The sequence below is a fragment of the Camelina sativa genome, chromosome 19 (assembly GCF_030686135.1).
Source record: "Camelina sativa cultivar CO46 ecotype springtype chromosome 19, ASM3068613v1".
NCBI lineage: Eukaryota > Viridiplantae > Streptophyta > Magnoliopsida > Brassicales > Brassicaceae > Camelina > Camelina sativa.
Window position 1 is genome coordinate 12,515,003 of NC_141898.1, and position 25,959 is coordinate 12,540,961.

Consider the following 25,959-nt stretch of genomic DNA (forward strand, 5'->3'; position numbering starts at 1 on the left):
CTTTATTATATGAATCACTCTGTTACAACGAGATAACAAAAGAGGTCACTAGGCGCAGCTAGTCATAACCGTCTCTCCCAAAGTCACATACGACTCTTTTCACAACAAACAACATAACCTCTTCTTTCTGTTTTCTAATTTTATATACAATTTCTTGTTTTCACGCTCGCATGTGTGTCACTTCTCCTCCACACGTGCTATATCTTCACTCTTCTTCTTCCTTGTGTACACTTGAAATGGCTTATCAGTCTGTCTCTTCCTCATGAATGTCCTCGTGGTGTTAAGAATTTCTCAGTGGTTGGAGAAGATCAACTTTAATTGTCTGTATGGGTGACAAAAATTAGTACCGAACCAGTTGTGTCGTGGAGTAAGTTCTTAAAAGTGAATGTCGTTAGTCTTAATAGAGAATATGACATTTCTGGTAAGGTAAGTTTCTTGGTGACGAGAAGAACGAACCTGTCTTGTGTTGTAATAAGTACATACAAGTGTATCCTAATAGTCGGAACTATACAAGCGAACTATCTTGCCCGCTTCTTCCGAATTATGTGCCAAGTTTTGATCATATCCAACAAGGTACACATATCTATTCAATCTCTTTTTTCTTGTTATCTTTTAGGCACTTTCATATAATGTTTCATCCAAGAAGCAATCTTCAAGGCAAAACTTTTCAGCTTACTCAATCGCGACGTCGAGCACTGACCTATTCTTCTCTTCTCCAAATCTTGTTTGGTCATGTCATGAAGATCATCTATTCACTAAGCTTAATTACCGTATAGATTTTGCCAACCCATAAGTTAGGAAAATTACTATTTTAAGATGTTTGTCATTTTTTTTTTCAGTTTCCTAAAATTCTTGTTGTTTCGTAATGATTTGAACAAACTGTATACTTTCTACTGCGTACTTATTAGTGCAAATAAATTAAATTTCTTAGAGATTAGGTCTTTCTTTCTTGTAGTTGGGGCTAGCTTGCTCTCTCTCCGTCGCTCTCCATCTCTCGCTTCACGTAATCACGTATTCTAATTATTACATATTACAGATTTTGGTTTCGATTGACAAAGTTATGGAGTGGGGAAGTCTTCCGCTGGATTTGCAAGAAGAGATACTCTCTAGGGTTCCGGCTAAATCTCTGGCACGATTGCGTTCAACGTCAAAACGATGGGATGCTCTACTGAAATCTAGGAGCTTTACTAAGATTCACTCTGCTAATGCACCAAAGGAGTCTATGGTTACCATGTTGACCGGTGATAAGGTTTACTTAGCGAGGTTCAATCTCCATGGAATTAACAACAACGTTGCTCCATCTCTTAAGTTAACATCTCAACTATACCTTAAAGATCCACACATCTGTAACGTCTTTCACTGTGATGGCTTATTATTGCTATCCACCTTTAAGGAGAATAGACTAGAGGTTTGGAATCCATGTTCAGGAGAAACCAAGTTTATTAAACCTAGAAACAACTACTTCAAGGAATCAGACTTGTATGCTCTTGGTTACGACAACAGATACTCCTGCAAGAAATACAAAGTCTTGAGAGTGGATCGTCAAGACCCTGTTGGTGGTATCTACAATTATGAGTACGAAATATATGACTTCACCAATGAATCTTGGAAGGTTCTTGGTGTGACTACTGAATGGGGTTTAGACCCAAATGATCGCGGCGTGTCTCTGAAAGGAAACACTTATTGGGTTCCTTTTAGTAAGGGGCCGTGGGGATATCATAAATTCTTACTATGTTTTGATTTTTCAACAGAGGAAGTTCAAAGTATGTCTCTTCCTCAGCCGTTCCCCTACTTGGTTGCAGCTTTATCAGTGGTTAGAGAAGAGCAGCTCTGTCTGTTCGGTTATTTTGATTTTGCCGCTGATTCAGCAGAATTACATGTATGGATGACAACTAGTATCGGTTCCGTCATGTCATGGAGCAAGTTCTTTACAGTGAAAACCAATGGGAGTTGGGATCTGTTTGTTGCCGGGATGATGAGTTTCTTGGCCGATGAGCAAAACAAAGTTTTAGTGTGTTTCAATAACGGGATCTACAACAATTTCTTTTACATTGTGGGAGAAACTAATCAGATACAAGATGTGGATGATCATTGTTGCGTAACTACGTCAAGATCATATTGCTCGGTTCTTATGAATTATGTTCCAAGTTTAGCCCAAATCTAATAAAATACACTTCTTCTGAATCATGTTCCAAGAGTTTTTTTTTTCTTTCTGTTCCAAGATTCACTTTGTAATCCTCCCACCAATCTATCCAAGTCTCTTTTTCTTTTTGTTTCTTTAGGAACTTTCATATTGATCAGGATTAAGATTTTCTTTCGTTGGGTAAACTTAATGCTAATCAACTTTGCTTACATGTATTAGCTTTACTTAATACTAATCAACTTTGCGCTTGAGTTATTTTATGGATTATATAATACAAACGAGATGGGGTCACAACAAAAGCTTCAAATAAATGAAACGATGAAGAAGAAGAGCACAAATATTTGTAAATTCACAAAGATCACAAAATAAAGCAGTTCAAGAAAATGGGTTTCGATGATTAACGAACGAAAATTACATAAAATTATGGAACACCTCGTCTAAGTTCTAACTAAGCCTCTATCTAATACTACTAATAATTTAGAACTTTTTACATGATCTTGCATCCTGGTTGCAAATCTCCCATAACAAAGTTCTTCGGCGGTGGTGGTGTAGGCGGAAAACTCTTAGCCACCGGCTCATTCTGGTGGAACTTGTATGGTGCCGGTGCTGGTGGAAGAGCATGCATGTAGGGTTGCGGTTGATTCATCCAATAATTAGGCGGAGGATAATTTGAGAAACCGTTAGGAGCATTCATGTAACCGGACGTTCGATTTTCCGGCTGCTTATTCGTTCCACTGCTGCTCCATATTATAACAGCATTTTTGCCTGCTTTTGTAATCTTTTCAAGTATTATCTGTGGATCAACTTTCCCAGATACATATACCGTTTTGCTTCGCTTGTCAATCATGAAACTCACATCTGTTCAAAAAAAGAAGTAAAATTATGAAAATATATTCGTTAAACAATTTGTCGAAGTATAGTATATAAAATAGTCCAATATTAACAAAGTGGTTACAGTATCGATTGGTTCAATAATATCACAAAGAAATTGAACATGTCACAGCAAAAAAAAAGGTGAAAAGTAGAGAAAAGCAAAAAAAAGTGAAATATAGTGTAAAAAATATTAGCTATTCAGGGAAAGGAAGATAGGGTAAAAAATGAATGATAAATTTTAAGTTAATTATTTAAAGGAGAAAAGTGATATAGATTATGAAACCATTAATAGTTTTGAGTAATTTTTCCATGGATTTCTTCCATCCCGGCATAGGAGACTCTATCTTCAAGAGACATGTCTGCGCTTAAACACATAAAATTCATACACACTTGAAATCATAAAATATATACACTAATTTTACAAATCTGTTATGAGTGAACACATACCATGTGATTGGAAGATGATTCCATCGATCTAGATCAAAGATCTTTGATATTGCTCTTGAGGAACTGTAAGAAAAAAAATAAGATTGGGGAGGTTTTGGGTGGTGAAGAAATGTTTGGAAAATTTTCTAGATCCGAAAATGAAAAAAACAGACCCGAAATCAAGGTACTCACATTTGGGTGCGACATATCCACTATATGTAAATGGATTATTGGGTCATATCTATATTAAATGTTAAATATTAGATGAAATTTAACTAGATTTTCCAAAACAAAACTATAGTAGTTGGGAGAATATTTTTGGTGCCTGTAAGTTAGGAAACTAACAAAATTAATGTTATCTTAATCAATTAGTGAATATTAAAATACTAAACAAATTATTTCAGAAATTTTAATTATAGAAATACCATTTACAGGAAGAAACCGTAATACCTTATTAGTTGCCATAAAAAATAAACATTCCAACAAAAAATTCCTAATCAATATCATATCTTCGTAAAGAAAATTAATAAAAGAAATATGATATATATACTCAAGGAATATAAGCTCATAGAGATACTGTTGTATTTTCAAATCCAAGTCTCTTTTTTTTTTTTGAAAGGAATTTTCATATTGATGAGGATTAATATTTTCTCTGGTTCGGTAAACTTAATAATAGTCAACTTTGCTTACATGTTAGCTTGAGTTGTTTTATGGATTGTAAGACAAATACTCTTATACAAGAATTAATGGAGAAACAGCTTGTTTTATTCAATCTAAAGCTGGGTAATACAAATTTATACAAGATATGATTAATTTCCAACACACTAATTGAATGAAAAGCTTATGAAGACAGTATTGTACAATCAACCATGCTACGAAAGAATAATATAAAATATATAGATCAAGCACTTCGAATTAACCTTTCTTGGAACTCAAGAAAAAATCTCTCTTTTTCCATCCTCATCTCCTTTTCAAACTTATAGATGACCTCAGTGGCTCTTTCGTCCACCCTAAGGTGCGGCGATGCAGCCACCACTCTCCTCCAAGCATCTTCCATCGAACCAACAAGCTCCTGCGCTCCCTCTTCTTCTTCTATTTCCTTTTTTCGCCCAAAGACTTTCTCCTCTCTCCTGATTGCGCCCTGGCCCAATAGTTGGCTTTGGTATTTTTAGATTTGCCAGCAGTTGCACTCACTATGCCTTCTAAGAAACTTTTTCTTGGTAAAAGGATGAGAGAAGAACTCGAGAAACCGAGAACGTTGTCTCAGGTTATGACTTTGACTCATTGACTGTAGGAGTTGTTGAATTGGGTTCGAGTATATATATATATATATATGACATGGAGGAGACGTGAAGTTGAATCTCTGACCAATGTAGGAATCTCTAGGTCTCTAGCTTTGGATCTGACCTTGTTACTTTGTTAGTAAAGCTCTCCCATGCCTGTTTTTCGCCACATTTTTCTTCTTGCTAGAGTGCAGAAGTGCCATCAATAATTATTTTCTTTTTTTTCTTCTCCTTAGGTAATTCTCTTTTACTTGAGATTTAGCAAAACTAACCAAGAAAAAATACAAAATTAAATTACTAACTACTCTAACCATCCCTACTATTAATCGAAAAACATTTTAACAAAGTAACCTTAGTTTTGTAAGAAATTACAATCAAATGCCATTGGAATTATGACCATTAAATTATTTCCACGGTGGGATACAACTGTCATTACGCATTAACCCCTAAACGGATAAACACGCGGATCGTAATAACCCGGTAATCTGACCCAGTTATATGTTTTAATCTCAGTCGTTCATTCTTTATGTTTTTTTTTAAATCCTGACCGTATATTTTGAGATTCTTTTAATCTTCACCACTCATTACTCTGTCAATATTAAAACAAAAAAAACAAAACCCTTACTCGAATCTTCTTTCTCTCTCTCTTTACCAAAGACAAAGAGTGGAGGAGGAGGTTCTGGATTGCTGCAGTACATTGAGATTTGTCTCTCTCGACAATATGTAAGATCTGTTTTTTTGTATTCTAATTGCTTATTTTTCTTTCGTTCACTAATAGATATGTAAGATCTGTTTTGATTCTGATTGAATTTTTTGGTTTTGGATTTTGTCAATGTTTGCTTAATTGTGTCAGGAATTGAGCTTAAAATGGAATAATCATAGTTGCAGTGAATGTGTTTCTGATTCTGAAAATATACGTTTCTCATGTTCACTGCTGCTACGTATCTCTCTGCCGGAAGTGAGCTTCTTCTCGAGATCCTTGGCCTTGGAACTGTCGGTGGTTTGTTCCTTCCCCTGCTCGGCGCGCTTCCCCACGCTATGCTTATCATGGGTATGTCTCAAATTTTGAAATTTTCCGAATTTTTAGATCTTTGAGATTTCATATGCTTCGATCTATACAGTTTCATGCTTGTGTTCCGAGTTTTGCGAGAATATTAGATTTATTTGGGTGAGAAAAAGTGATTTTTTTTTTTTAGTTTTGGCTCTGATTGAGATTTGCCAGGTTCTGGGAATCAAATAGTGAAACGGTGATTGCAACGGGTGAACGAACTTTATAACTTTTCACCTTGTGCTTTTTAGTCAAAAGTCTTAATCTTTTTTTTGTACAACTTATTGTCTTTGCTGTTTCTTCTTGATGGGTCTTATATGTTTGTGTTTCTTTCGTTATAATTGGATTTCATAGTGTCTGGACTTTCTGGAGACATTATATTGATCTTTAAGATCCTTTAGCTTTCTTAAATTTTCAGGTGGCAGATTTGGTGGTCTCCTTATGTGAGACACTGGGTGATTCTTCATCTATGAAGTGTTTGACTGAGACACCAAAGAAAAAAGAACAAATATGACTGAGATGTTGGGTATGGTGCTCAAGCCCTATTTTTGATTTGGTTTGGTTTTTTAGGTGCTACCCATTACTCCATCAAAGTGGCCCAGGTAAACGATTGTTAAACCTTATCTCTCTCCCAAGCTTCGATTACAAACGATTGTTAAACCTTATCCTCCCCGTCTGATTGATACTGTTTGATTATTATGAATTTCCCCGTAAAAGTCTGTATGTTTTGGTTATTTCTATTTTTCTTTGTTTGTATGAAATCTGGATTTTAGCATTATCATTTAGTAGCCATAGAATCTGCAATAAGACTTTATCAAGTGTCTTTTAATTTGAATGTTGCAAGGTTTTCCAGCTGAGGAAAGAGAGAGATGTAAAAGAAGATATTACTTCATATGAGAGTTTCAAATTAAGGAGATTAAGATTGGAATCAACGGTGAGTTTCTGTTCATGATGAAATTCAATTAGTGATGTGAATCTCTTTAGTGAGTTTAGCAACCATTGCCTCGCTTGACGATTAGATGGGTCTGGGTCTAAGCAAGAAGCTAATCATAGGAACAAACAACTGTGGTGAATGAGAAGTTGAGATATCGACGAGCGTTATCAAGTGAGGGAGATAACCGAATCTGCTTTAGCAGCTGCTGAAGAGACTGCAATTAGCGCAAGAACAGCTTTAATGGCAAACCCTTATGTGTCAAGTGGAGCTTCATGGTTTTCAAACGCGTTTGGTGTAGTGACAAAAACGTTTAAAGAGAGAGCTGAGAATGGAGGAGAAGGAAGAAAGGAGATCATCCAACTTGATCCTTCTTCACCTAAAGTTTCTGTTGTTGTTCCTGTTAATATCAGTTGATGCAGATCTCACCGAATCAAGTTTTTTTAGTCCATTTCATCTCAATTCTTTTATAGGTTTGCTGTTCATAGAGATATATATGTGATTTCATTTACTAGACAAAAGATAAAAAGACAAAAACCTTATAAGTTGTTGTTACGTTCAGACAGAACTTTTCTTCTCTCAAAAGAGATTATTAGCACATTCAAGGAAAAAGTAGCAAATGACTTGAAGGACAATGAGAAATTGGTCTCAAGAACTGAGTTGAAGAAACTCTTGGGTCATTGGATGCTTAACGTGTGAAAGCTCACTCGGTTTAAGAACTTCAACAATCTCACCGTCGAGAACAAGGCAAACGACATCAGCAACTTTCTAAATCTGCTTGATACTATGAGAAACAATCACAGCTGTAATCCTTCTCTCCTTCAAAAACTAAGCTAATAAGACCATCTTGAAATGTGTTTGTCTTTCTCCATTTTTTCTTTCGTATTTATTTTATTATAATTTTAAACGTTAAGGATACAAAATAAGCCAAACAAAACAACAAGCCAGACAATACTGAACTATTATTTAATAGCCTACATGTAACCCAATCGTTTAGACCCCATGACAAGGAGAAGTATAAATTATTTTGTTAAGTAATCGTTACAATATCAATAAATTATACGCATGTTTTAAACTAAGAAAAATAATCATATTGGAAATTTGTTTTTCGCACATCTGTATATATTATTTCAAAAATATACATAAATAACATAATCCTATCTACTTAAACCACATAATAGTAATTCTGTCGAGAGATACGTATTGTGCAATCTGTATAAGTAAACAACAAACTTAAACAAAAACCAGTACTACTTGATTATAAAAAATTTACATTGGCTCAAAATGTAAATATAAATTTGTCCCGTGGTGTATAAGGGTACTTTTTTCGAGAAAGGACAAATACAGGTATTAATGAATATCCTTATACAATTAAAAATTAAAACCCAAAATCAATTTAAGAACTTAATGAATAGACTAAAATATTGAAATAAACTATTTTGTTGTTTATTTTTTTTGTTCCTTCTTAGATTATATTGCTTATTTATTGAATTGTTGCTTTAAAACATTCATAAACTTAATGAATACAAACATACATATTTTCTATTATAAATGTTATACCAAAGAAATATATCTATAAATAGTAATATAATCCTGCACATATGTGCGGATATCAATAAGTTTCACAACTTAAAATTAATAAATCTGTTAATATAAAACTCTTCTACTATATATATTTTTAATCAGTCGTGCAAATATAATATCGAATTATATTATCGGATACAAGAAGAGATAGGACGAGATGGATCGGGACGGGACATGATGGGATGGGACTGGACTAGACTAGATTTAACACCCAGTCAAAAATTATTTTAATATTTTCAACAAACACGGATAATGCTTGACTATTATAGATCAATTGCATAAAAATTATATTTTAATTCGAGGCGATGAAAATGATGATCATGTTTATTTTTGGTATGAGTTGCGGGATTCTACATATACACCAAAATATTGACAACACGGTAAAAGTGTGGCCAACTAATTTTTATGAAAAATTCTAATATTAGACAATTAAAATTTTACAACCTAAAAGGGTTTATTTTTTGACTGAATATAATAGATATTTTTTCTCAATGTGTTTTGAGGTAATTTTATTTTTCTAATCAAGTACATATACTTTAAAAAACAATGATTAAATTTTGAGAAAAAGTCCAGTCTATTTATGGTATGAAGACGAGAAATAGTATGTGAACTGAAACGGATAATTCGAATAATGAGAACTAATATATTGAACGATTAAAAAAAAACAGACAGAAATTAATGATAAAAGTAAGAAATTAAAAAATATAAGTATATAAATTCAAGTGTCAAATTTTCACGAATTTGGATACAGATTGACTATGCGACATGTAATTAACCATTTTAGAACATGCACTTTTAAAATTTTGGTATTTTTGAAAAAAACTATATAGTTTTTAAGAATTACAGGTATTTGGATAATTTCAAAATAAAAACAAATATTCAAGGAAGAGTTCTGGTATCCTGTCTAATTTTTTTACCCAATCTTTTTTAGTAAACATTGTGTAACGAGTAATTATTTAAAAGAGAATGAATATAAGATGAAAAATTACGATGGATATGGGACGAGACGAGATAAGACGGGATGAGACTAGACGAGACGAAACAAGACGATACGAGACAGGACAAGATGAGACGAGACGAGAGGAGATGAGTTGGAATATGAGGGGATGGGACGGGACGGGACGTGTTTCCGTTCCATAAATATGTTTAGGTTTAATTTAAAAAAAAATTACATAAAAATAATGCACCTACGCTACATCACCCGAATTAATATAATTCTTAATCAGTTTACAAATATAAAATTTATATGAAAATATTTTGTCCCGTGATATAGCACGAATTACTACCTATTATATCTATGATATTCACCATATAAACTATATTGCGTACCATTTTGTCCTTATGATATATATTGTAGTTTATAGTATGTTATATTCTTCGTTGGTTTTTGGATTGTTTATGCGGCAAATTTGTCTTTCTCTATTATTTTTTTTTTATTTTTTTTTTATTTTTTTTTTTATTTTTCTTTTTTGTGTTTTTGCAGAGAATAGTATTTACTAAACATGCCATTGCTTTGATACTAGTCTTTGATACTTAACTAAAAGGTGATAGTAGTTGAACGTCATTTACTAAACATGCCATTGCTTTGAGACGAAGAAGAGAATTAGAATGTAGGTTGGCAAAGCTGGATTCTGGCAGAATAGATATAACTCTTTCAATTTGTTAGGGGGCAAATTAACTTTCGGCACATTTTGAACTATAAGATATAATTTTGCTGTCATGTTACGATGATTAATATTATAAGTGTAGGCTTAACAATCAAAATCTATATAAATCATTGCACAACAACATGAACAAAATTTGAATAATTGGGAGCCAACACCACTTTAAGTTTTCTCTAGAAAAAAACAAAACCACTTAAGTTTATATTTATAACAAACTTTCTACCGTATGTTTTCCCATTTCCAATCATGTATAATTTTATGGGAAAATTTTCAAAAGAACATGAACTTCCAAATTTGGGATATTTTAATCTTCAATTTTAGAAATATGAATTAAATCAAAAGAATAGTATTTAATCAGATACTAGGTAGTAACCCGTATTACAACATGGAACAAAATTTTTAGATAAATTTTAGAATTATATTATTTTATATATATAATTTTTGTATTTGTACAATATTATTATGCGTATATAACATAAACGTATCTTTTTTAGAACGAAAAACATATCCCCTCCTATTCCATCCTGTCTCGTCTCATCTTGTCCTATATCCATAAGACAGTTCTCTCATGTGATCATTCTCTTTTAAACAATTACTCATAAACAATGTTTACTAATAGATATTTAGTAAAATATTTAGACGGGATACCTGAATTCTCCATTAGATATCTAATTTTTATTTAGTTCGTTGAAATTATCAAAAAAAAAATATAATTCTCAAAAACTATCTAAATGTTTTCAAAAATATCTAAAACTCACAAATTACTCGTTTCTAAGTGGTTTATTTACCTGTCACATAGTCAACACTTACCCAAATTAGTGAAAGCTTGAGACTTGAACTTGTCTACTTATTTTTTATTCCATATTATTATATAAATTTTATGTCCCCTATTTTTGAAAAATTGTTCGAGTATATTGTTTTTCATTATTCGAATTACCCGTTTCAGTAGGCATATACTATTCTTGTCCAAATACCACAAATAGACTGGACTTTAGTTAAAATTTGATTATGGTTTCTGAAAATATATGTACTTAATAAATAAATTAAATGAAAAAACAGTGGCAAAACATATATTTGGTCAAATAGTAAACTCTTTTAGTTCATCAAAATTTCAATAGTATAATATTAGTATTTTTCCACAAACATATATTTGGTCAAATAATAAATCTTTTAAATTTATTATGCATATATAACCTAGACGTATCTACTTTGGAATGAGAAATATGTCCCATCCCGTCCCATCCCGTCCCATCTTGTTGCTATCCATCATTCTCTTTTGAATAATTACCGGTAGACAATGTTTATTAATAGATATTTACACAAAATACATCAATTATCCATTGAATATTTATTTTTAGTTAGTTAGTTGAAATTACCTAAAAAAAAATAGAATTTTTATATATAAATTATAATGTTTCGTTAAAGCACGAGGTAAAATATTTTAAATATAAATTTTAAATTCGTAAAAATGAATTAGAATTTATTATTTTAAAAACATAAATTAATTTTTTTAAATGAAGGATGTTTCATTATTGATAACTTTAGATCCGACTTGGGATCCGCATGTTTATCCGTTTAGGATAATACTAAATGACAATTATACCCTTCTCATAAATGATTGATTTTGACATTTTGTGTTAACTCTAATGGTATATCGTTGTAATTTCTTACAAAATTAATGTTTATTTTATAAACACTTTTCAAATTATAGTAGGGATGAATGAATCAAATATATTTATCATCTCGAGTAGCCATTTTTAAATATCACACATAATATCTAATCATATGTGTTTTTTTTTTTTTTTTTTTACGATTCTTGTTGTTCCAATAACATTTTTTAAGGGTAATTGTTTTTTCTTCTTCGTGCAAAAAGAAATAAGTTTCAAAATAGGGTTAGGTATTTCTTGCTAGTAGCTTGGTCTGGCTTGCTCCCTCTCTCTCTTTCCGCCGTCATTATTGATTTTGATTGACAAAGTTATTTAACCACAAGTCTCGATGGAGTGGGGAAGTCTTCCGGTGGATTTGCAAGAAGAGATACTCTCTAGGGTTCCGGCTAAATCTCTGGCACGATTGCGTTCAACGTCAAAACGATGGGATGCTCTTTTGAAATCTGGGAGCTTTGCTAAGATTCACTCTGCTAATGCACCAAAGGAGTCTACGGTTATCATGTTGACGAGTGATCATAAGGTTTACTTAGCGAGGTTCAATCTCCATGGAATTAACAACAACGTTGCTGCATCTGTTAAGTTAACATCTAAGTTATACCTTAGAGATCCGCACATCTATAATATCTTTCACTGTGACAGCTTATTATTGCTATGCAGCAAGGACAATAAACTTGAGGTTTGGAATCCATGTTCAGGAGAAAGCAAGTTGATTAAACCTAGAAACCGCTACTTCAAGGAATCAGACTACTATGCTCTTGGTTACGACAGCAGATCCTCCTGCAAGAAATACAAAGTCTTGAGAGTGGGTCGTCGTCAATACCCTAGGTGCGAAATCTATGACTTAACCAATGGTTCTTGGACGGTTCTTGGTGCGACTACTGAATGGGGTTTAGAGCCAAATCAACGCGTTGTGTCTGTGAAAGGAAATACTTATTGGGTTACTCGTTACAAAATGTCGGGGGGATATCATAAATTCTTACTAAGTTTTGATTTCTCAACAGAGAAATTTCAAAGTATGTCTCTTCCTCAGCCGTTCCCCTACGTGGTTGCGGCCTTATCAGTGCTTAGAGAAGAGCAGCTCTGTCTGTTAGGTTATCTTGATTATGCCGCTGATTCAGCAGAATTACATGTATGGGTGACAACTAGTATCGGTCAAGTCATGTCATGGAGCAAGTTCTTTACAGTGAAAACCAAATGGAGTTGGAAGCAGTTACTGTTTGTTGACGGGATGATGAGTTTCTTGGCCGATGAGGAAAAAAAAGTTTTATATTGATCAGGATTCTCCCACCTATATCGAAGTCTCTTTTTTTTTTTTTTAAAGGAATTTTCATATTGATCAGGATTAATATTTTCTCTGGTTCGGTAAACTTAGTGGTTGTTATTGGAGGAAGCATTTTAATTGATTTCAGTTATTTGTGGATTTTAAAATTCAATGGTTTTCTAATGCATTTAAGGTGGATTTGTTGTCATTAATAGTGGATTTGAAAGGCATTAATAGATTTGAAAATCATTATTAACTGGACTTTATTATTTAACTTAAATAAAATAAAGGAATTTACCCATAATTGCGTTGTTAACCAAAAATTAAGGAAAAAATCAAGGCAAAAATCAAAGCAAAACTAATTGAACTAAAATATTATTTATTATCAATACTCAATACGTAATTGGTTTTGCAACAATAATGAGGGAGAAGCGGATCTGCTAAAATCACCGATGGGAACCTCACCGGAATAGCAAAAACGCCGGGAGAGGAGGCCATCTGAGAGATATTGACTATGAAGCAATAACTGATCACGAACGGAACCGCGAGTGAAAAACACATGTGGAAGGACATCTACTTAATTCTTCCACTAATCTCTTAATCAATTCTGAAGAGAGAGAGAAAGACATTGAAATAATTAAGAAATATGTTGGATTGTGTTTGTACATCTTTTCTGAATGAAGTCCATTAAAATCTAAAATGACACCAAATCAAATGGACATTGAATAACATAGTTTTTTATGTATTCTAAAATCCATCAAATAAATACATAATCCACTAACACCAGATTTTAATGGACTTTTTTAAATACCTAATTGAATAACACTTCATTTCAAAATACATTAGATTCCTTTAAAATACAATGTTGAATAACACCCCCTTAATAATAGTCAACTTTGCTTACATGTTAGCTTGAGTTGTTTTATGGATACATTGCAAGACAAATACTCTTATACAAGAATAAATGGAGAAACAGCTTGTTTTATTCAATCTAAATTTGGGAAATACAAATTTATACAAGATATGATTAATTTAATTTCCAACACACAAATGAAATGAAAAAAAACTTATGAAGAAAATACAATCAAACATGCTACAAAGGAATGAAAAAAAAAAGAAGAAGAAGAAAATCAAGCACTTCGAATTAACCTTTCTTGGAACTCAAGAAAAGATCTCTCTTTTTCCATCCTCATCTCCTCTTTAAACTTATAGATAAACTCAGTGGCTCTTTCGTCCATCTTTCGTCCACCCTAAGATGCGGCGATGCAGCCACCACTCTCCTCCAAGCATCTTCCATCGAACCAACAAGCTCCTGCGCTCCATCTTCTTCTTCTTTTTCCTTTTTTCTCCCCAAGAATTTCTCCTCTCTCCTGATCGCGCCCTGTCCCAATAGTTGGCTTTGGTATTTGTAGATTTGCCTGTAACTGCCCTCACTATGCCTTTTAAGACACTTTCTCTTGGCAAAAGGACGAGACAAGAACTTGAGAAACCGAGAACGTTGCCTCAGGCTGTGACTGTGACTGTGACTGTAGGATATGTTGAAATGGGTTCGAGAGTTGGTATTTTGAAGATATCTTGTCTTGAAAAGAACGATGAGACTGCAAGAAATGCCATGGAGGAGACAAGAAGTCGAATCTCTGACCAATGTAACAATCTCGAGGTCTCTAACTTTGGATCTGAGCTTGTTAGTAAAGCTCTTCCATGCCCGTTTGACCTCATTTTTCTTCTTGCTTAAGCGCAGAAGTACCATCAATAACTCTCTTCTTAATTTTTTTTATAAATCTTTTTTTTTTAATCTGTTTTTGCAGAGAATGGTGTGTTGGAAGAAATCACAAATGGTTATGGAGGATATTAGCCTTTGATACTTAACTTAAAGGTGATAGTTCACCTTCATTGTTTAGTCACATTACTAAACATGACATTGCTTTGAAACAAAGAAGGGAATTAGAAAGTGAGGTTGGCAAAGTTGGATTCTGGCAGAACAGGTATAATTTTCAATTTACTAGGAGGCAAATTAACTTTCAGCACATATTGTATTAGAGAAAGGCAAACTACATGATATAATAATTTTGCTTTATAATTTGTGTAGGATTGGAAATCAAAATATATAAATACGAAGATGAACAACATCTTTGGATATCTAAAACTCCTATATACAAAAAAGATTTCAAAATCACACAATTACTATTGCAAGTATATGTCGCATCGTATGAATAATACTAAATTCTAAGATGTCGTTTCTTTCCGCATGGAACACAAATTTTTACTTAAATGTTAAATCAATTTGAGAGTACATAATTTCTAGTTCTATTGTGTGGATGTTGCAAAAACTTCCATTGACTTGGTCTAATCTACTCTTACAATCAAGAAAAATATTTCTTCCTTACAACGTCACGTAACAACCCTTAATTAAATTTGTCTATTTTAAGCTAAATAATGTTTAATCACAAGAAACGAGGTAAGAAAGAAGGAAGAGCGCCAAAGTCTGAGCTAAATCTATGGTGGTTTCAAGCAGCATTCCTAAAATGGCGATCTTCTCTCAAAAAAATATTATCTCTCAACTAAAACCATTCTTACATTTCCTCATATCATCATTTCAGACGGAAAACGTTCCAAGCTTTTGTGTGTGTACGTAGCTATGTTTTGATAGATTGGAGATACGATAAATGATTTTGGATGAGACTTGAAGACAAATGAATCTATGAAGACAGGTGAATTACAACACTTGATGCTTCTTGAGTTTATCCGACGTTCATCTCTCGGGTTTCTCAGATGGAATGGCAGATCCTTCTAGTTGTTATAATATCTATCACGAGCGTGACATCGACCAAGTTTGTTTCCTTTTTCTTCTTTTGATTTCTTTACCCGCAAAACATTAAAGCTATGTGTTGAATTCTTGATACCTCACATGACGTACGAAATGGAGTATGCAAATTTTAATTGGCTCATTCACCACACACTTTAAAAGTTCACGTTCATTTTGTTGTAGGCACTTGTCATACTGAAAAAGGGAACACAATTACTCAAGTACAGTAGGAAAGGGAAACCAAAGTTCCGCGCATTCAGGCTTTCACCGGTATGCAATGTTTTCTACGTAATATATGTTTGTGCTCATAGTGTATATGACATTGTATTCATACCTCGTATCAATGTTGATGACAGGATGAAAAAACGTTGATTTGGTTCTCGCGTGGAGAAGAAAAAGGTTTGAAGTTATCTGAAGTTTCTCGAATCGTCCCTGGACAAAGAACTGTAATTTTAACCTGATTTTTACTAAATCTTTTCACTCAAAACCAAAGTCTTATTTTAATTTGTTTCCAACTACTTCTCATGAATAGGCTGTTTTCAAGAGATTTTTACGTTCAGAGAAGGATCACTTATCATTTTCACTTCTATATAATAACAGAGAAAGGTCACTTGATCTGGTTAGTAAAAAAGACCACTTCAAAACTTGGATTACAAAATTGAAAATTCACTTATTATATATGTTTTTTTTTTGGATAGATTTGTAAGGACAAAGCTGAAACAGAGGTTTGGTTTGCTGGTCTTAAATCTATAATTGAAAAAAGTCGTAATCGACGCGCTAGAAGTGAGATCCCTGACGTATGTTATTCAAACTTTTCTATATAATTTTTATATATCTCTAGTTGGAATAATAACATTGCACTGATTCTTTTAGTTTTTTTTTCAGATACATGACAGTGATACTTTCTCCGTTGGTCGTCAATCTATAGACTTTGTTGTCCCAAACAATAATATTCCAAGAGGTAGAACATCCATTGATTTAGGCTATCAGAACAACTCAGATGTGGGATATGAACGTGGAAACATGTTAAGACCAAGTACGGATGGTTTTCGGATTAGTGTCTCAAGCACACCAAGTTGTTCAAGTGGAGGATCTGGTCCAGATGATATAGAATCATTAGGTGATGTTTATGTTTGGGGTGAAGTTTGGACCGAAGGGATATTACCAGATGGGACTGCTAGCAACGAAACAGTGAGAACAGATGTACTGACTCCAAGGCCTTTGGAATCAAACGTTGTTCTCGATGTTCACCAGATTGTTTGCGGTGTAAGGCATATCGCGCTTGTGACAAGACAAGGAGAGGTCTTTACATGGGGAGAAGAAGCTGGGGGAAGACTTGGACATGGTATTCAAGTCGATATTAGTCGTCCTAAACTCGTTGAGTTTCTTGCTCTAACCAACATAGACTTTGTTGCATGTGGAGAATATCATACTTGTGTTGTTTCTACCTCTGGGGACTTGTTCTCATGGGGAGATGGAATCCATAATGTTGGGCTATTAGGGCATGGTAGTGATATTAGCCATTGGATACCTAAAAGAGTCTCTGGTCCATTAGAAGGTCTTCAAGTGCTTTCTGTTGCTTGTGGAACGTGGCACTCGGCTGTAGCTACTGCGAACGGGAAGCTATTCACGTTTGGTGATGGAGCGTTTGGTGTTTTAGGTCATGGAAACAGAGAAAGTGTTTCGTATCCTAAGGAAGTTCAATCGTTAAACGGTTTGAAAACGATTAAAGTAGCTTGTAGCGTTTGGCATACCGCGGCGATTGTGGAGGTTATGGGTCAGACTGGTACGAGTATGTCATCTAGGAAGTTGTTTACTTGGGGTGATGGTGACAAAAATAGGTTAGGACATGGAAACAAAGAGACTTATTTGCTTCCAACTTGTGTCTCTTCTCTTATTGACTACAATTTTCATAAGATTGCTTGTGGACATACATTTACCGTTGCACTCACAACCTCTGGACATGTATTTACTATGGGTGGTACTGCACATGGTCAGCTCGGCAACTCAATCTCTGACGGTAAGTTACCTTGCTTGGTACAAGATCGACTGGTTGGAGAATTCGTGGAAGAAATTGCGTGCGGAGATCACCATGTCGCGGTTTTAACATCTAGAAGTGAAGTCTTCACATGGGGAAAGGGTGCAAATGGAAGATTAGGACATGGAGATACAGAGGATAAAAGAACACCAACTTTGGTTGAAGCCTTGAGAGACAGGCATGTGAAGAGCTTGTCTTGCGGCTCAAACTTCACATCTAGTATATGTATACATAAGTGGGTATCCGGAGCAGATCAGTCAATATGTTCCGGATGTCGCCAAGCATTTGGATTTACCCGAAAGAGACATAACTGTTATAATTGTGGTTTAGTACATTGTCATGCTTGTAGCTCCAAGAAAGCTCTAAAAGCAGCACTAGCTCCAACTCCAGGGAAACCGCATCGAGTATGTGATGCGTGTTACAGCAAACTTAAAGCCGCAGAGTCTGGTTATAACGCTAATGTAAATAGGAATAATGTTGCAACTTCTGGACGGTCAATGGATGGGTCAGTAAAAATTGATAGAGAAACAACAAGGTCATCAAAAGTTCTCTTGTCCGCAACTACAAATTCAGTCGGGTCATCGTCAAGGTCCGGAGGATCTACACATGATTCTTCTAATGTACGTGCCTCACAAGTTCCATCTCTCCAACAGCTTAAAGACATTGCATTCCCGAGTTCTCTTAGCGCCATTCAAAATGCTTTCAAACCTGTTGTTGCTGCTAATACTACTCCACCACGACCACTTGTTAGTGGACCAGCATGTCTATCACCGCCTCCATCGGCAAGATCTTCCTCTCCTTATGCAAGAAGACCGAGCCCTCCACGCACTTCTGGATTTTCGAGGAGTGTTATCGATAGTTTGAAGAAGACTAACGAAGTTATGAACCAAGAAATGACAAAGTTACATAGTCAGGTATCTCTATTTTCTATTTTCGTGTTTTAAATCACTACAATAACAATATATTGAACCTAACTCATTATTGAACAACTTTTAGGTTAAGAATTTGAAACAAAAATGTAGTAATCAAGGCACAGAGATCGAGAGATTTCAAAAAGCAGCTAAAGAAGCTTTCGAATTAGCTGCAAAACAATCCTCCAAGCATAAAGCAGCAACAGAAGCACTCAAGTCCGTAGCAGAACAGGTTTGCTCTATCTCTAGTTTAGTGGAAAAAAAAATCTGAAGTGTAAATACAAAATTTTCACAGTAGAGTTATGTTTTGTTTTCCTATTTTAGTTGAAAGATTTGAAGGATAAATTACCTCAAGAAGTATCAGAGAGTGAAGCGTTTGAATCCATTAACTCTCAAGCTGAAGCTTATCTAAATGCGACCGAAGCATCTTTAGTTACAACTTCGGGACAAGAACAACAAGAAACATATTCTTCTACAAACACAGTACAAGATCAAAAGACACAGGTACAAGTATCATCATCCAACTCAAGTATAGGCGAGACATCGAATTCATCAAGGCCACCAAGTACGGAAGCTTCATCATCATCAAGAACAGGTGGAAAAGAGAGCAAAGAACAATTTGAGCCTGGTGTTTATGTGACTTACGAGGTAGATATGAATGGTAACAAGATCTTTCGACGAGTTAGGTTTAGTAAAAAACGATTTGATGAGCAGCAAGCAGAAGATTGGTGGACTAAAAACAAAGATAGGTTGCTTAAATGTTATTCTTCAAATACAACTACATCATCCAATACAACAGCTTCCGACTCACCTATTGCTCCACCACCACAATCTGATACGTCAGTACCTGAACAAAGCAAAGAGAAGGACCCAGATTCTGAAACCTAAACATATGTGTAAGTTTCTTGTTTTTTTCTTTTCATTTGTATCAAATACAAAGGCATAATGGAGTAGTCATCACTGGTGGTACATTGTTCTATGTTACCACAAATATGTGATTTCGAGAAATTATATACAAATTCATGTTTTATACCATATATTAAAATTTACTTTTATCTTGTAGTGGCCTTATGCAAATTTATGAACAGTTGTGAAATACAATTGTTATTGCTAAAACAATATAAAACGTGCTCTACCTGGATCAATGTCTGGGATTATATTTTAAAATAATTTGGACACTTCGTCCTATTTTTATCTCTATAAATAAAGTATCTCTATAATAGAGGTATTTCTCTTCCAACTTCAATCCGTGCATCGAGATCATGGTCATCCTCGATTATCTTACAGGTAGTCATTATGTTATGTAACACTTTTTTTCCCAAAACATAAAAATTATGCTTTGAAAGAGATAAAAGAAGAAAATAAAATTTATTTTGTTACTTGACTATTCTATTTCGTGGATATTTTGAGGTTGAACAAGCACGAATTATACAAAAGCGGAATGATCAACAACAAAACTAACATGCTCCTCCTCCATCTACTTCATTTTGTTCATTTGGACAATATTTTAGCGATATTGGTAGATCCCAAAATAATTTACCATACTATTATAGTCATTAGTTTTTGTTGTATTAAAAAGAATTATTATGGAATGAATGAAATATAAAATTATTATTTATATATATATATATATATATATATAAGATTTTATATAACTTATCTTTTGCAAATGGTAGTCTCAAATTTTATAATAAATATTTATACTAAAACTTTTAAAATCGTTTATATTATTAGTTCTTAAAGGTACTTATTTTCTTTTTGTTGGTCATAAATAAAAAAAGTTAAAGATTAAAAAGACTATTTTGCAAATAAAATAGTCTAACTCAATTTTTTTTTTGTCAAAGTCCAACTCTATTTATAGAGGAAAATATAGAGTTCCTCTAGATATAGAAAAAAAATAGCAATCTATATTATAGAGGTGAAAATAGAGGTGGGTTGGAGCAAAAATTGTTCTATAATAGAGTTTAGAGACAAAAATAGAAGTGGATTGGAGATGCTCTAAGCCGATATTTAGGCAGCCTAGTCTGATTTACGCGGATTCTAGGTAGACTTTTATATTAAAATTATTTATAAATTATAGATTTTTATGTGTAAGTTTTTATGTAAAATAATATTTTATTTTATAATTTTATAGGTTTATACATTTGAAAAGTAATGTTTAGGTACTATAGTTTCATCCAACTTAAAATCTTTGAATAATTATCTTTTATTTATTTTTCATTTAAAAATTAGTTTATATTTATAATTAATTAAATTTAATATTTTAAGTTTTATTATTAGTTTTTTTCTTAAAAATGAAATCTATATTGGTTTTATGAAAACATATACTATATATATATGTAACTTATTTACATCCGCATATAAAGGCTCGGTGTTAGGCACTTGTCCACATGCCTACAAATATATAGGATGACTAATTACTACTTCACTAGATTAGGACCCGTGCTAGAGTACGGGTTGAAATTTCTTTTATTTATATTGTAGTTTTTATATAAAATATAATTTATGTGATTGTTTTTAGAAGTTGTTGTGAATAAAAGTTAAGAACCGGGTTGAAATTTAGGACCGAGGTTAAAAGTGATTGTTTTTAAAAGTTGTTGTGAATAATATTAATTTTTGAGATTTTGTTGCCTATATACGGTTACTTAAATATTCAGTGGAGATTTTATTTTATTTTTTAGAATATTTTTTCTAAGAGGATCTCAAATCAAGATTTAACTAATGGTAACAACTCATATAACCTATAACCTATCAAATAATTAAATAATTAATTTTATAATCTATATTATATTGTCTACACAAAAAGGTTATGTACTTCGGTTTTATTATATAGGAGATTACATAAACAAAATATTATATTGTTTTAAACCAAGCAAACTATTCTTAGCAGTAAAAATATGTTATTAACTTATAAGAAAAATGAATAGTTTAATTTTCTTATAACTATAAAGACGGTTAATAATTTGATGAGAGTTATGGTTAAGAGAACCTCCAATTGATGGTTGTGATTATTTTAGTTAATTTGGAAGAAGATATTATCTAACTTCAATATATCAAGAAATACTTTTTACAAATTTACGGTGGTAAACGAGAACACAATAAAAATATTTATATTGTTATTTAATTATAACAAGCATGTAGATAATAATGTTATTGTTTTATTTGATATAATTTTGGTAGAGGATAGATGTAGAAAAATTCATTACTCATTTTGCTTTACTGTTTTAGTATTCTATAGTACTTCTATGTGACGGTTAATTGAATAAATATTTTGAGCAAACAATATAATAATTAACTAGATTAACTAGATTAGCACGGATTGAAATTCATTTTATTTATATTGTAATTTTGATATAAAATATAATTTATGTGATTGTTTTTAAAAGTTTTTTTGGATAAAACATTATGCAATAAAATCATTGTTAAATATGATGGTTTGAAAAAAGACACTTATTTTTTTGTAAGTTTTATATTGTTAATGATTCTAGATAAATACCTGTGCTATAACACTGGTTAAATTTTATTTTATACAAAATTTTGTATATTTTTTATTTTTAAAATAAAATTTTAATATGTTGTATTAGATTATATATGTGAAGTTATTTCAACAATGTATATTCTACATTATGACTTGAATGTCATTATAATACATAATTTTGTAAATTTGGTTTTTAAAAAGCGAGTTATTATATTATGAGTAATTTAAGATATTGTTATACTTTTTGTTTTAATATACTTGGTTTCTTGAAATTCTTTCATATTATAGTGACATATTATTGACATTGCTATAAGCCTATAACAAATCAATTTAGAGTGTTTATAGTTTCTAAGTTTTATATTAAGTTTCAATATATTAAAAATATTTCAAAATATATTTTTTAAAGTTTATTATATTATATAAAATTATAAAATTCAACAAAAAAATATGAAATTGAATTTAATTATTTAAATTTTGACCCATTACTCAGTAAATTTTTTAATTCAATAGATATTATTTTTAAAGAATAATATATTAAAGCTTGAATATTTTATAGATTGAACAATTTATATTTGTTTTTAAAAATTCAACTTATATTATATCCGGAAATAAAACTATTTCTTAATTATAATAAATAATATGATAATTTATTTGTTTCACAAAGTAGACTCATGTATAAAAATCAGAGGTGAAATATAATGATAATTAACAAATTAATATATTAAGTTAGATATCAAAAGATTTTATTCAAGAACATTCCTAGTTTGTTCCAAAAAAAAAAAAATGTTGTAAAACACCTGGAGTGGACTTCCATAACCGGCCTGTATACGGTCCGTACACAGCCCATGTATGTCCAAGACAATAAGGCCCATCGGCACCTCCTTTGTACTAAGTCGGTTTAGTGTTTCCTAAAGTGATAAGGCTTTGTCCTTTACTATATATATGTATGATTATCAATTCATTAATAATAAGAAGAAGAGAAAACCTCTTTCGAGTTTCTCTAGTTTACAACACGTTATCAGTACGATAGCCCTAAAAGTCCAACTGAGAAAAAGTTCCTAAAAACCCTAAAACCCTAAACCGCCGCCGCACACAAAGTCTTTGTTCGTCCAAGTTCGGCGATCAGCTTCCGTTTGTGTCCGCGGCTAGTTCTTGTTCAGAGATATGTTCGTGATCGGTTCTTCTTCTTACCTAGGCCGAGGTTCGTGATCAAGAGAAAAGTAAAACCAAGGTCTTTAGCTCCCGGTTCAATTCCAATCAACCCCAAACGGTGGAAGGTAAACAATAGTCAAACCCCCTTAGAACCTATAAATCGAACATGATCTCTTAAATCTAATGGAACCCTAAAATATAAAAGTAAACCATCAACAAACAAAACCCTAAGCTTTAGACCCTAAAACACCTAAAAACTTTAAAACTTTAAAATCGGTTGTTATGAGGTTTAGGGCTGCTTAGATTGTTTGAAAATTAAACCGATTATGCAATGTTTAAATCTGATTGTTATTGTTGATTGATTGCTTGAATTCAATTGCATGAGAACCTTAGAACTAAAACCTAAATTCGAAATTCATAAAGAGAATATTAAACTGATTGTTCTAGGTTGTTAGAATCCGATTTTGGTGTTTGTTTGCTTAAAATCAAACCCTAAATCTAAGAACTTAAAATCGGAATTGATTATATGTTTTGCATGAAAGATCGAAACAAAATTAGGATAAATTCCAAATTAATTCTAGACATTATCGTAAAATCCTAGAAAATATTTCCTAAAACTTTGTCCTAATCCTAATTTAAAAAAAAAAATTTATAGGAAAATGAAAACCTTAGTAAAAGGAAAAACTTAATAAAAGAAAATTATTGCATGCTAGATCTTATGTTTATCTAGGACTGTTCTCATGCATAAATAGACCACGAAATTATGTAATAAAACAAGACATTATCTACTAAAATAATCGGCATGTTTCGGTCTTAAATACCGCATATCCCAAACGAAAATAAATCCATGGTTCGGTCTCAAATATCGCATGGCCTAGACTAAAACAATTGGAATGGTTCGGTCTTAAATACAGCATGGCCTAAGACTAAAATAATTGCATGGTTCGGTCTCAAATACCGCATGACAATAATCGGGTGCATGTTTTGTATTTTATACTAAGATTAACCTGAAATCAAAGGACCTATGTGAGTGAATTGAGGATGATAATAATTGCACTGAGAAAAATAGATATAAGGCGATCTTGCATATTCGTCATCACCTTGTTGAGAGTCTCAAAAACCATTACCTCACTATTGAAGATCCTTTTGACCTTTGGACAGTGTTCAAAAACAGATACGGACACCAAAAGACGGTGCTCCTACCAAAGGCTCAATTTGATTGGAAAAACTTAAGGATCCAGGATTTCAAAACCGTGGATGAGTATAACTCAGAGCTATTTAAGATAGTCTCAATCCTAAAGTTATGTGGTACCGAGGTGACTGAGGAGGACTTGCTAGAGAAGACATTCTCTACCTTTCACACCAATAACGTATTGCTTCAACAACAGTATCGTGAAAAGGGGTTTAAGACATTTGCAGACCTCATCTCTTGTTTGTTGCTCGCTGAGCAGAACAATGAGCTATTGATGATGAATAGTGCTTTGAGACTTCCGGGTACAGCTCCATTACCGGAAGCTCACAAGGTTGACATGGCAAAGAAAAAAAATCCCAACGAGCCTAAAGAGCCTAAAAGAAACTAAAGACTCTAACTATGTCCATAGGGACAAGTGTGGCCGTGGCCATGGGAGAAGTGGACGTGGTGGTCCTGGTCGTGGTACCTATCAAGGACACAATTTTGGTGGTCAAGGTCGTGGAAACCGATTCGGCTTCGGCCGTGGTCGGGGTAGAGGCCGGGGGCAATTTAAACCGCAACATAAGACCAAGTCCACGTGCCATAGATGTGGTATGTAAAATCATTGGGTAAAGACATGCAAAACTCCTAAGCACCTTGTTGATCTCTATTAAGAGAGTTTGAAAAAGAATCCAGAAACTAACCTGGTTCATCTCGATGGTGAAGAAGATTTCAACCATGAGAATGATGACCAATTGGATTATAAGACTTCAGATTGTCTAGGAGAGGATAATTAAATTTAAAATTGTCTTGGTTTAATTTCTATGTTTTATGCTTTGAATTTTATTGAATTATGATTTTGGTTTAAAAATAATTATATTATTACCTTTAAATATGCATTTGATATGCTTTTATGGCTAAAACATAAATTCTTGTCCATTTGAGAAATGACCGAGGACAAGAATATATTTGTGGTGGATAGTGGATTAAGCCACACAATTTTGAAGGATAAGAGATATTTTGCAAAATCTCATTATGAAAAATGCCAATATTAGCACAATAGCGGGTATAGCAAGTTTAATTGAATGCTACGGCCAGACACATATTTTATTACCAAATGTCACACATCTTGAACTAAGTGATGCCTTATATTCACCCAGCTCAAAGAGAAGCTTATTGAGTTTTAAAGACATTCGTTTGAATGGTCTACATGTTGAAACTAAGGGTGAAGGAAACCAAGAGTTCCTATATATTACTGAAATCACCCAAGGCCATAAGAAAGTCCTAGAAACTATATCCGCACTAGCCACTGGTCTTTACCATGCTAAGATTAATATGATAGAGGCTAATTTGGCAATGAAAAAGATGTTCAATGAACAATTCACTTTATGGCATGACCGGTTTGGCCATCCGGGTTCTAACATGATGCGTAAACTAATTATAAATTCAAATGGGCACACTCTAGAAGAGAGAAGAGTTATTCCTAAAAATCTCACGTGTATAGCATGTACACAAGGGAAACT

The 25,959-nt window shown here is 32.9% G+C and overlaps 3 protein-coding genes, 1 long non-coding RNA gene and 3 pseudogenes across 7 annotated transcripts; 5 read left to right on the plus strand and 2 right to left on the minus strand.

Moving 5' to 3' along the window:
* Positions 1-1,060: 1,060 nt before the first annotated feature.
* Positions 1,061-2,164, plus strand: LOC104767783 (putative F-box protein At3g23260 pseudogene; annotated as a pseudogene).
* Positions 2,165-2,560: 396 nt separating this feature from the next.
* On the minus strand, positions 2,561-3,366 carry LOC104766236 (uncharacterized). The gene is made up of 2 exons (XM_010490079.3): positions 3,300-3,366; positions 2,561-3,001 (listed from the first exon to the last, which is right to left on the minus strand). Exons 1-2 carry the CDS (start codon positions 3,346-3,348, stop codon positions 2,631-2,633), a joined length of 420 nt encoding a protein of 139 aa, XP_010488381.2. The 5' UTR covers positions 3,349-3,366; the 3' UTR covers positions 2,561-2,630.
* A 1,953-nt stretch (positions 3,367-5,319) lies between these two features.
* Positions 5,320-7,316, plus strand: LOC104766237 (uncharacterized). 3 transcript variants are annotated; one of them, XR_015591287.1, is made up of 6 exons: positions 5,320-5,448; positions 5,579-5,776; positions 6,192-6,299; positions 6,344-6,375; positions 6,618-6,707; positions 6,827-7,316. It is a non-coding gene; the product is annotated as an uncharacterized LOC104766237 (long non-coding RNA). The 3 variants fall into 3 exon arrangements; XR_015591288.1 differs by lacking the exon at positions 5,320-5,448 and having other exon boundaries at positions 5,636-5,776; positions 6,175-6,299; XR_763972.2 differs by lacking the exons at positions 5,320-5,448; positions 5,579-5,776; positions 6,192-6,299 and having other exon boundaries at positions 6,325-6,375; positions 6,793-7,316.
* A 4,612-nt stretch (positions 7,317-11,928) lies between these two features.
* On the plus strand, positions 11,929-12,906 carry LOC109130829 (putative F-box protein At3g23260 pseudogene; annotated as a pseudogene).
* A 939-nt stretch (positions 12,907-13,845) lies between these two features.
* On the minus strand, positions 13,846-14,744 carry LOC104766238 (uncharacterized; annotated as a pseudogene). Its single transcript, XR_015591286.1, has one exon. The product of XR_015591286.1 is annotated as an uncharacterized LOC104766238 (transcript).
* Positions 14,745-15,353: 609 nt separating this feature from the next.
* LOC104766239 (PH, RCC1 and FYVE domains-containing protein 1-like) lies at positions 15,354-19,692 on the plus strand. Its single transcript, XM_019241167.2, has 8 exons — positions 15,354-15,711; positions 15,870-15,956; positions 16,043-16,132; positions 16,219-16,305; positions 16,385-16,483; positions 16,572-18,638; positions 18,721-18,867; positions 18,960-19,692. Exons 1-8 carry the CDS (start codon positions 15,658-15,660, stop codon positions 19,521-19,523), a joined length of 3,195 nt encoding a protein of 1,064 aa, XP_019096712.2. The 5' UTR covers positions 15,354-15,657; the 3' UTR covers positions 19,524-19,692.
* Positions 19,693-24,226: 4,534 nt separating this feature from the next.
* LOC147920480 (uncharacterized) lies at positions 24,227-25,056 on the plus strand. The gene is made up of 3 exons (XM_087501095.1): positions 24,227-24,240; positions 24,335-24,788; positions 24,829-25,056. The coding sequence occupies exons 1-3, from the start codon at positions 24,227-24,229 to the stop codon at positions 25,054-25,056; spliced, it is 696 nt and encodes a 231-aa protein (XP_087357221.1).
* Positions 25,057-25,959: the final 903 nt, after the last annotated feature.